The sequence below is a fragment of the Chiloscyllium punctatum genome, chromosome 25 (assembly GCF_047496795.1).
Source record: "Chiloscyllium punctatum isolate Juve2018m chromosome 25, sChiPun1.3, whole genome shotgun sequence".
NCBI classification, from domain to species: domain Eukaryota; kingdom Metazoa; phylum Chordata; class Chondrichthyes; order Orectolobiformes; family Hemiscylliidae; genus Chiloscyllium; species Chiloscyllium punctatum.
Window position 1 is genome coordinate 77,538,480 of NC_092763.1, and position 12,046 is coordinate 77,550,525.

Consider the following 12,046-nt stretch of genomic DNA (forward strand, 5'->3'; position numbering starts at 1 on the left):
ATAAGAACCCTTCCCAATTCACATAAAAATGCACTTGTTAAGAATTCACTAGTGGGACATGGATGTCACTGTCTGGGCAGCATTTATTGCCCAATGCCAGTTGCCCTTGATAAAGATGTTGGTGAAGTGCCTTCTTGAATGGCATTACCCTAACTGCCTCACCTTTAACCCTGCACCCACAGTATTTTCGCAGCTCCCGATTTGGTGAACCAAACCCCTAGTCACTACTTAAATTGTTATTACTCTCTAATCCCAGTCATTCCATGGCTTCTGCCTGAGCTTTTGCTCTTTTAAGACCAAAGAATGCAGATGAATGGACATAATGGAGAACTGGCTCAGCTGTTTCTGCCAGATATAGTTGGTCCATAAAACAGTATTTGGTCCTGCTCTCATCTACCAAATTCACTCATTATTCCAGGATTATCTGGGAATATGAAAATAGCCCTCAGTTTCTTTTTGCTACTGCAAACCATCTTCTTTAGCCTCTCTCCCATCATATCAAACCCAACTGGTGCAAGGAGTTTGTGGCCTTATCACTGATACAGAGATCACCTCATCAGGTCACTATCCTTTTCCTCCTCTTCTCTAGCTCAGTGGGTCAAATTTCCTCTTATTAATTCCCATTCCTGCACATGCTCAGGATTGACCAGGTACTGTTCATGCACTGAGGTAGCGATTAGTAAAAGTTAATAAGGCCTGAGATTTGAACACTTTGCTACACAAAAAGGAGGCTTGAAGGAGAACTTCAGTGAGCAGAAAAGACAATAGACCTCTGCCCACCCAACCAATGACACAAACTGGCATCCCAAAACGGATTGACTGAAAAACTACTACTTTTCCTAAGCATTATTTATTTCGTACTTGCTATGACAAAACTTAAACGCTGTAAAACTTGTGAAAACATACTCAATTGTTTGTAAACTAAGCAATACCGGTAAAGTTTGGACTGGATCTCTCAATTTATTCTATAATTGTATTTGATGAAGATCTTACAGAGTAAAGATGAACCCTAAAATCTTAAATAATTTTCTAGTTTTCAATATCCTCCCAGAGTTGATTTTGTGCAGAAGAATCAATTACTACTCCCTCAACATTAGTTGATCACGAAAAAAAGCTCCTCTTTGTAGATTCCATGTTAATTGGGCAGCTGCAAATTGGATAGAACGTTAAAGGATGAGGGAGTTTTGAGAACAAAGGAGTCATAGTCCAAAAGGCAGTGGGAATTGATTTTGAGCTGTGCAGGAATGAACACTTAATTTTCCAAGTTGACAGGTGCAACTAGTAGGATAACACAATTGCTGGAGTCTCAGTTAATTACAAGTTATAATCAATAAATTAAACAAAGGATCTCAGCGTTATGTATATGTTTGCTCAAGCAACTGGACGAGATAGAAAAAGTTCACGGAGGACATAGGTTACAAAAAGAAACTAGTTAAGGGAGTTGACAAGAACATAGCAAATGAATAGAATATGGGAAAAAGTGAAATTATCCACTTTGGAATGAAAAGATTGAGAATGGATGTACTGACACTCAGAGCAATCCCAGTGCCTTTGTTCGTAAGTTACAATGTTAACGGGTAGGTGCAGCAAGCAATTAGGAAGGCAAATAATCTAAGTCTTTATTAAAAAGTCATGCAAATTAAAACTGAAGTCTTATTGTAATTATCCAAGCTTTGGTGAAATCACAATGGAAATACTGTCCACAATTATGGTCTCCGTAACTCAGAAACGATGAACATGCCTAAACATAATGGGTAAAAGTGGCTTACTAGACCAATTCCTGGGATAAGGGCAGTGTATTACAGTGGTAAGTTTAAGGACAGTAGAACAATTTTCTCTGGAATTTGTAAGAATGAAAGATGACCTCAGTAAAGCATAAAATCCAGGAGTTTGGTAGGCTAGATACTGAGAGGATGCATTCCACCCGCTGTGGGACTCCAGAACTAGAGATCATAGTCTCAGAATGTTGGTTGAGATGAGGAAACATTTTGTTGCTTTAAAAGTCAGAATCTTTGGAATTCTCTTCCCCAAAGAGCTGCATATATTTGGTTGTTAATTCAGCATAGAACGTATGCACTTGAATCGTAGAATAAGCTCAAAAGATTGAACGATCTCTTCCCGCTCCTGTTTTGCCAGTTTTCTTAAACCGATATGTACAAGGCACTCTTTCTTGAACTTACTCTCTACCTCAAAAAAAAATCAACCTTCAACAACTCCTTCTTTGTGAAACAGCTATCCAACATAACCCCCCTGCTCCAGGTCTTTGCTGTTATCTTCTTCAAAGCCCATTCCTCTTTTTTTACTGGCACAGTTCCATGTTCAATTCTTCCAAGCTGACTTTCATCCTTCCACAGAACCAAATGGAGGTGTACTGAAATCACAAATGATATCCCACAGACAACAACCATGTCGCTCACCACCATCAGCAGTTGACTGGACTGGGATTACTGTCACTTGGTTCTATTTATATATATCTAACCACAGTCAGCAAATTATCTCCAAAGATCTCCCTTCCTGCTGCCTCACCAATATCTTATGATTCCCCAAAGATCTTTCCTTGGACTCCTATTCCTCATCTGTATGCTTTTTGGCAACATTAGCTAAAAACAGAGTGACTGTCATATGCATGTAAAGTTTCCTTCAAATAATCACTGGAGAATACAATGCCATTGCGTTCAGTCCCCAACATAAACTCAGTTCCCAAGCTACTTAGTCGAATGTGGTGCTGGAAAAGCATAGCTTTTGCCCAAAACATCAATTCACCTGCTCCTCGGATGCTGCCTGACTTGCTGTGCTTTTCCAGCACCGCACTCTCAACTCTGATCTCCAGCATCTGCAGTCCTCACCTTCTTTCTAGTTATTTATCCCATCCTTCTTTCTGGCAACTGTGTGAAGTTTAATGAGACTAATTGTACCCTTCGTGTCAAATATGACCCAGGGTCGAGCTTCTGAGACATTCATATCATCATGGAAACTGCTTCTTTCCACCTCTGTCCCTGTCTCAGTCCATCTGCTGCTGAAACCGTCACCAATGATTTACCTGTAGATGAGTATTTCAATGCATGACTGGCCATCGAGGCCATTCAAAACACTGCTGCCCATTCCCTAACTCATGTCAACTTCAACTGAGTTATTACCTCTACGTAGTTCTGGTCAGGCAATATCTCAAGATTAAATTTTCACGTGCAATCCCCTCCAACCTTACTAGTTTCCGAGATTCCTGTGCTCCTGCAAATTCTGGATTCTTGACCATCCCCAAGCAAGTGCTCCATCATTGGTGAATATCACTTAAGCTATCAGGGTCCTAGAGACATCGAATTCACTTACTACATCACTCTGCTTCTACTTTTCTTCTTTACAATGCTATTCTATCTATCTTTTTCTGCAAGCATCATGCTATCTATCGTAACTTCTCCCTCCATGCATGGTAAATAAGCTTTGTAATGCTCCATTTTGGGCATTTTATGTTGAAGGATTATTTTAAATTCAAGTTGCTGTTTCCATGTTAGCATCAATACAGCTAGTAGCAGACAGCATGATTGTTGGAAATAAATTGTAAAATGAGCCCTACATTGGTAGGATATGCAATTACAGACGGCATGCAAGTAAGCATGCGTCAGACTCAATTATAACATAGTATTATTAGCAATTGTGATTAGTTTGTGCTATCTTCCACACATGCTAGCATTCAGGAAAGGTTAGTAAAAGAAAAGTCTTAGCCAGTTAGACTGACATCATAAGTAATGGAAATGCAAGGATCTGTTATTACATATATGATAACCGGACTTGTAGAAAATCAATGTTCAATGAAGTCACTATTTATGAAAGGAAAATAATCTGAGATCATAATGGGCAGAATGGATACAAGAGAATCTGTGGAAATAGCATATTTTGATTTTTGGTACAAGCATATCGCGAGAGCGTGTTAAGAACACAAGTTATTTTCATGTCAACAGTGGGACATTACAAGGGTTGGTATCAGTGGTGAAGGAACAGAGCGTGATAATGCATGAATAGTCTGCGCACGCGCGCGTGTGTGTGTTTAGATGGGGTCGTGGAGAGAGAGGCTGTGCAACACAGGCTCCAGCAAGGGAATACAGACATGCTGATTGAGTAGGCAAGAATATAACAGATGGAAGATGTTAGGAACTGCCAGGAAAAGTTGAAAAATGGGACTTATTTTTAAATAGTGTAGGGTAGGAAATGTCAGTACTCTGAGATAACCATATGCCCTGTGTATGAAGTACAAGTTAGCATGCAGGTAAAGTGAGTAATTCAAAAGGCAAATTTCAAAAGCATTTGAGTATGAAATCAAAGAAGTCTCAATGCAATTGTCTGCAGACTTGATGAGATCAACCCTGGAGCATTATGCAGAATATTGGCTGTTCCCAAGGAGGGAATGCCCTTAAGAAAAACAGTAGACAAGGCTTACATTCCTTAGAATTTAAACAGAGGTGATCGGATATAAATTTTATACATGCTGAAAGGGATTTGAAAGGTTACTATGGCTACAGAGTTTATAGCTGAGGGCCATTGCCTCAGTCTTAAATTAGCAATTCCTTATTCTAAGATTTAAAGAAAGGATCTTCACATGGTGACTTATGAACCTCTGGAATTTTCTAACCTCGAAGGTGGTGCAACATACAGTATGTGCAAGATAGCACCTGAAAATTTGTTGAGATCTAAGGGAATCAAAGGATATTGTGATAATGAGGGAAGATGGAGTTGAAGATCATCTATGACTTATCAGAGGGATTCATGAACCAAGTCCTCTCATCTCCAGTTTCTTGCAGTTTTAAAAATTTCCACTTGATTTTTCAGCACAAATCAAACAATATTGAGATTAAAACATAGCAGAGAGAATGGCAAACTTAAAAGTTTATAAAACAATTACATGCCAGAAAGAATCTAGCCATCTAGTCAAGAAAAGGAGAGAAAAAAGGGATTACAAGGCAGTTACAATCCTCCAGAAGGAGGTTGATAAGCGAGCCAGTAAATATCAGTAAAATACTTGCATCTATTAAGTCTTTAATTAATTATTCATTATATTAGATTACATTACAGTTTTACAAAAGAAATGTCATGTTTGACAGGTAACTGTAACAGATAAAGGAAACAGTAGATGTAGTGTATTTGGATTTGCAAGAGGCATTCGACAAGGTCCCACACAAAAAGCCAATGCACAAGATCTCTGCTTATGGATTTGGGAGCAATAACTTAGAACAGATAGTGGAATTGTTCACGGGCAGGAAGCAGACATAAATGTAGCATTTTCAAACCATCAGGACTAAATCAGTGCAATGCTCCAGAATCAGTATTTAGTCTTGGCTACTAACAACTTATATTAATCTTAGACAAAGACTGAATTATGCTATCTGGGCTTCCTAATGATTTGAAGCTAGATGGGAATATAGGATATAAGACACAAAGACTGCAGATATAATGGACAATAAGGTGGAAGATGGGAGTAATGTAGGGAAATGAGGTTATTCACTTTTGATAGGAGAAACAGAAAAGTTGAATATTTGTTTAAAGGCATGAACCTTTCACATGTTGATGTTTAGAGGTTTGGTTCCCTCATAAAAACAGCAGAGAAATCCAACACAAGTAAAGTAAGCAATTAAAAAGGCAAACAGCATGTTACCCTTTAATACAAAGAGACTGGAGTTATAAGAATAATACAAGTCCTATTACAATTGCATAGACCTTCGGGCAAAAAAACACTTGGATTAGTGAGCACAATTTTGGTCTCAACATTTAAGAATGTTTTTATTTTGGAGGTTGCACAGCAAAGGTTTACCAGGATGGTCTCTAGGATGAGAAGATTATCTTGTGATATGAGACTGAACAAATTGAACTGATTTAAAAGATAAATATCCAAGGTCTCAAGTGGCTGGAAAGGGCAGACACATTACTTCTGCTGACTAGGAATCTAGAACGTGGAGATACACACAGGTTAAGGGTTGACTATTTTGGATCAAGACAAAGGGAAGCTTATTGTTCTAAAGGGTTGTGAAACTTTAAAACCTTCTACCTAACAGGATTGTGGGTGCTATAAAATGCGGAGAAGTGGGTATCTTGACATTGTTAACTCACAGCTACTTCTTTAATGAAATAAATTCTAAATAACCTTGTACTCACCATCCTCCATTCAGGTACAGAACATACAAAAGCAACAATGATATTTGCCTAATATTAACATACTATATTGTTGCTAACTGCGAAGTTTACTTCATTGGTTTTGATGTTAATGGTAGTAGTTTTATGGCTTTTCAAATTTCTACAAAGTTTAAGCATGCAAACATCTCTCCACATTGCATCCTTACATGTAGGTTCTTTTAATTTTAATAAGGCCATTCACAGGATGTCTCACAGCATTTCACAGCCAAGAAATTACTTATGAAAATTAGCAACAACTCTCTTGCAGCCAAGCACAGCTGCCAATTTACGCACAGCAAAGTCCCCACAGAAAATGTGAGACAAGTGACTAGTTTTATGTCTTGCTCATGATCATTGAAAATTCAACATTGATCAAGGTACCAGAATGCAATGCACTTGGACAGTTTATATAAACTTGAACAAGACAAAAAAACTTTCAAAGTATCCTCCTCATCAAGGCTTTGCTGAAGGGCAAGTTTAGACTGTCATGGTATAGCACTGGAATTCACAAAAACTGAAAGACCATCAGAAATATGAAAGCAAAAGTTTTTAAAATCCACTGAAAACTAATTAGTTTGCATTCCTGCACCTGTCATTGCTTTGTTATTTGCTGGAGGTGTAGTGGACAGCGAAGAGGGTGACCTCAGATTACAACAGGATCTTGACCAGATGGGCCAATGGCAGATGGAGTTTAATTCAGATAAATAGGGCGACACGGTGGCTCAGTGGTTAGCACTGCTGCCTTACAGCACCAGGGTCCCAGGTTCGATTCTAGCCTTGGACGACTGTTTGTGTGGAGTTTGCAAATTCTCCCCGTGTCTGTGTGGGTTTCCTCCGGGTGCTCCGATTTCCTCCCACAGTCCAAAGATGTGCAGGTTAGGTGAATTGACCATGCTAAATTGCCCATAGTATTAGGTGCATTAGTCAGAGGGAAATTTGTGTGGGTGAGTTACTCTTCGGAGGGTCGATGTGGACTGGTTGGGCTGAAGGGCCTATTTCCACACTGTAGAGAATCTAATCTAAATGTGAGGTGCTGCACTTTGGGAAAGCAAATCTTAACAGATCTTATATACCTTATGGTAAGGTCCTAGGGAGTGTTGCTGAACAGAGAGAACTTGGAGTGCAGGTTCATAGGTCTTTGAAAGTGGAGTCGCAGGTAGATAGGATAGTGAAGACAGCATTTGGTATGCTGTCTTTTATTGGTCAGAGTATTGAGTACTGGAGTTGGGACGTCACGTTGCGGCTGTACAGGACATTGGTTAGGCCACTATTGGAATACTGCATGCAATTCTGGTTTCCTTCCTATCGGAAAGATATTGTGAAACTTGAAAGGGTTCCGAAAAGATTTACAAAGATATTGCCAGGGTGGGAGGATCTAAGCTACAGGGAGAGGCTGAACAGGCTGGGGCTGTTTTCCCTGGAGCATCGGAGGCTGAGGGGTGACCTTATAGAGGTTTACAAAGTCATGAGGGGCATGGATAGGGTAAATAGGCAAAGTCTTTTCCCTGGGGTGGGGGAGTTGAGAACTAGAGGGCATAGGTTTAGGGCGAGAGGGGAAAGATATAAAAGAGACCTAAGGGGCAACTTTTTCACACAGAGGGTGGTACATGTATGGAATGAGCTGCCAGGGGAAGTGGTGGAGACTGGTACAATTGCAACATTTAAGCAGCATTTGGATGGGTATAGGAATAGCAAGGGTTTTGAGGGATATGGGCCAGGTGCTGGCAGGTGGGACTGGATTGGGTTGGGATATCTGGTCGGCATGGACGGGTTGGACTGAAGGAGGTGCTATACATCTCTATGATGCCAGAAACAGAATAACTATAAATCATGAAATATTAACTATTTTTCTCTTCATAGATGCTGCCTGGACATTTTACATCAATGGAATATGATCAAAGAATGGATCATGGCCAGCAATATTTGAGAATCCAAAGTTTATTTCCTCAAAATATTCACACTTTGTGAAGTTAAAGGTGCATTTTCGTTTTACAATTGAGGTGACTGGTCAGCCCAGATAAGTTAGATCAAAGGATCTGTTTCTGTACTGTATGACGTTGAGAAATTGAGTAATCACGGAATATAAATGAATTAACTGAAGTAATTCATCACCCCTCAGAAAAAGCTGGAAATAGAATCCATCACTTTAGCAACATATCCACATTCCAGATAGTAAAGACACTACTATTCAATGTGATGTAATCAATTAAAAATTAAAATACAGATTCTGTAGTACAGACTCTACACAAACTGAAAAAAAATTAAACTATATGAAAATTACAGTGGTGAATGCCAATCTTTGCAGGAGAGTGAAGATTTCACTTGACTATTATCAACCCCGAAACTGTAACTTGGGACAGTCTAAACACACCAGCTCAAGCCGTGGACAAAGTGCACGCCCACACAGGCATCCAGTTTGGGGGAAAAAACTCAAACACAAAGCAACTCACAGCAGACCATGTGAAGGTGAACATTCCCCAGACACAAAGGCAAGTGTAAACACAAAAGAGAAAAGGGGAGGGAGCAAGGGCCTTCGTTTATTTCCAAACCGCCGAGCCTGAAGGTAGAGGCTCACACCAAACACACAGAGACACGCACGTCTCCAAACTGGATTGAGGGGCCTCCTCACCAGGACAATAACAAAAGCAGCAGCTTGAGCTACAAGCGAGGAGGAGCAGCCAAGAGAGAGGAGACCCGCCCACCCAGAGAAAAAGGGAAAGCAAAGCGTGCGGGACTCCTGAGGTAAAAGCCATCAGACAGAGAGAGAGAGAGAGAGAGAGAATGATCAAATGGGATACAAGGAGTCACTCGGGAATGGGAGTTTCTCACCGGCGTGAGACATTCACCGTGAGGAGCAGGAGGAGGGAACTGTATGAGTGGATATGGAAATGAATCAACAGCCTTCCCCTACTCCCCGTACCTTATAAAAGGCTCCATTAGAGCCGCGCACTTCCACCATTAAATCCTCCATCTTGGCTTGACGCGCGATGCACTCTGGGACCGTGGGGGGAGGGGAGGGGGAAGCCGGCGTCGAGCACCGCGCGTGCGCATGGAGGGGGGGGGAGGGGAAGGGCGGGAAGCAGCACACGCGCTGTGTGTGCACGAATGCCTTCGGGGAACGGCGGGTGGACGGAGAGTCAAGGAATCCGCGCGCACTCCTGCCTCACCTCCGGAGGCCACGCGCGTGCACGCGAATGGAGGGAGGGGAAGCCGCGCAACCGTCCCCCGGCGGCCGCGCTTGAGACTCCTCACCTCTCCCAGACAGGGGGCCAGGGGTTTGCGGAGGCGGTCAAGACGATTTTTTAAATTTGCAATCGTATTTTTTTCCTTTAAACGTGTACGTCCTTGCGGGAAAAGTGGGGATTAACGTTTTATTACAAGGCGCGCGCGTTTATTAAACAAAAACAAATGGTGCGCCGGGTCTTTGGAGGCGGGGGGTAGGAGGGTGATTGACAATACGATGAACCAATCGTCTCCCGGAGGTCGGACCAGCGTCGTGCAGGACCACAACTGAATGGATTGACGTGAAGATAAACCAATCGCTGCGTGTAGGGCTGGCCGATTGAAATGGGATTGGTACATTGGACGCAAAGGAACTAACTGACGTGGACGTAAATTAATTGGCCGTCGGAGACCCGCCAATCAGTGCCGTCTCTGAGGGAGGGAATCACCACAAAGTGTTAACGTGCTATTCGCCCAATCAGCCTTGGGTTGGCTAATCAGTGTGGGTTTTGAGAGCGGGATCAATATGAATATGATTGACGTGACCTTCATCCAGTCAGTGCCCGCATATTGGCCAATCAGCGTGTGGTTTGAGGGCGAGGCAGACATCGTTTTGAAAAACATGAAGATCTAACGGCGTCTGTCTGATTGGTCGCGGAGCTGCGGGGCGGAGTCCTGAATTGTCTGACATGGAAATAAACCAATCGCTCCAAGTGGCTACCCAATCAGCGTATGCTTCTGGGACGGTGCACTGATCGACGGACGCCTGGCCCAATCGCTCGTAAGACCCTTCGCTCAGCGTAGTGGGCGGGACGTTGAAACGATGATTGATCGCCGCTGGGTTGTCATGGTGATGAGGTGTGCGGCCTTCTTCGGAGAGGTGTTGGTTGTTATTGCTGAGCCCCCAGACGTAATACAAACCTGCACCGAGGGTGCTGGAGTGAGCTCAGCAAGTCTGGCGGCACCTGTGTACAGAGAAAAACGGAGTCAACACTTCGAGTCTGGTGTGACTCTTCTACAGGATTGAAAGCCTCAGGAAAAGTAGTTTTGTTTTAAATTTTTTTTCCCCCCAGAGATTGGAGGGTGAGGGCAGCTGTAGCATTGGCGAGTACGGACTTGATGGGCCGAAGGGCTTCTTCTGTACCGCCTGCACTCCAAGGTCTCTTTGTTCAGCAACACTCCCTAGGACCTTACCATTAAGTGTATAAGTCTTGCTAAGATTTGCTTTCCTAAACTGCAGCACATCGCATTCATCTGAATTAAACTCCATCTGCCACTTCTCAGCCCATTGGCCCATCTGCTCCAGATCCTGTTGTAATCTGAGGTAACCCTGTTCGGTGTCCACTACACCTCCAATTTTGGTGTCATCTGCAAGCTTACTAACTGTACCTCTTATGCTCGCATCCAAATCATTTATGTAAATGACAAAAAGTAGAGGGCCCAACACTGATCATTGTGGCACTCCACTGGTCACAGGTCTCCAGTCTGAAAAACACCCCTCCACCACCACCATCTATCTTCTACCTTTGAGCCAGTTTTGTATCCAAATGGCTATTTCTCCCTGTATTCCATGAGATCTAATCTTGCTAATCAGTCTCCCATGGGGAACCTTGTTGACAGCCATATGGATTCTGAAGAAGTAACAAAAAGGATTGATGAGGGCAGAGCAGTGGACATAATCTATATGGACTTCACCAAGGTTCCCCAGAGAATGGAAGACAGTGAGAGAACGTACAAACACCACACAGTCGCCCGAGGCTGGAATCGAACTTGGGTTCCTGGTGTTGTGAGGCAGCAGTGCTAGCGTGGATGCATTCAGTTTGGCCATTCACATCCACACTGACCGTCCAAAGAGCATCCCAGTGCCCTAACACCCTGCAACTCTGCATTTCCCATAGACAATCCATCTAACCTGCACACCTTTGCACTGGGAGGGATACCTGGAAGAAACCCATGCAGACACGGTGAGACTGTCACCTGAGGCTGGAATTGAACCCTGATCCCTGGCACTGTGAGGCAACAGTGCTAACCACTGAGCCACTGTACCACTTAGATTATTGCTACTGTAAGTTAAAATTTTTATGTTAATTTTGTAAAACACTTTGTTTAGATCTTAGTGTCCCTACTGTGTTGTTTGGGCCTGAAGACAAATATTTACTTAACTACGTTGTAGAGCATAATATATTACAGGTCAAACCCAAAATGTATAATACAATGCTTCCTTTATTTTTATTTCCCTATGGTCCCATTTGAAGTTTGAAAATTGTCAGGACCCCTTAGTGGGAAGCAGGTGGTTGGGGGTTGAGGAGAAGACTGGTGGGAGTGGGATTAGGGTGAAGAACGGCAGAGCTTTGGTCATTGCAGCTCCAGAACTCTCATTCCTACTTTGGGAAGCTCTAGTACACTCGAGGTTTGTGGAGCATATTAAGTTAATGTAGTTTGTGAAATATTCCGGTGTAGCCACTTTTGAGTCCCTTAGCTGTTTGCTCCTGGGAATTCTGTACTCCTTTTGATTGTTGTTTTTCAAAGCTTTCCACACCCTAACCTTGCACCATCCCATGAGACTATGTCATAATCATCGACATGCACTAGAATTCCTAGAAGCATGGCATTCCAACCGGAACTCCATCAATAAACACATTGACCTGCATACATTTATCACCCC

At 42.5% G+C, this 12,046-nt stretch overlaps 1 protein-coding gene across 5 annotated transcripts in view; it reads right to left on the reverse strand.

The window, feature by feature from the left end:
- fmr1 (fragile X messenger ribonucleoprotein 1) overlaps positions 1–9,503 on the reverse strand; it is a 71,748-nt gene extending 62,245 nt beyond the window's left edge. For 4 of the 5 annotated variants that reach the window (XM_072595599.1, XM_072595598.1, XM_072595601.1 and 1 more), the window contains exon 1: positions 9,080–9,192. In XM_072595599.1, the coding sequence (XP_072451700.1) occupies positions 9,080–9,130 (51 nt within the window). In that variant the 5' untranslated portion in view covers positions 9,131–9,192. Of the gene's footprint in view, positions 1–9,079; positions 9,193–9,411 lie in introns of those variants that run through there. The other variant, XM_072595602.1, reaches the window with a different exon arrangement.
- Between the last annotated feature and the right edge of the window lie 2,543 nt (positions 9,504–12,046).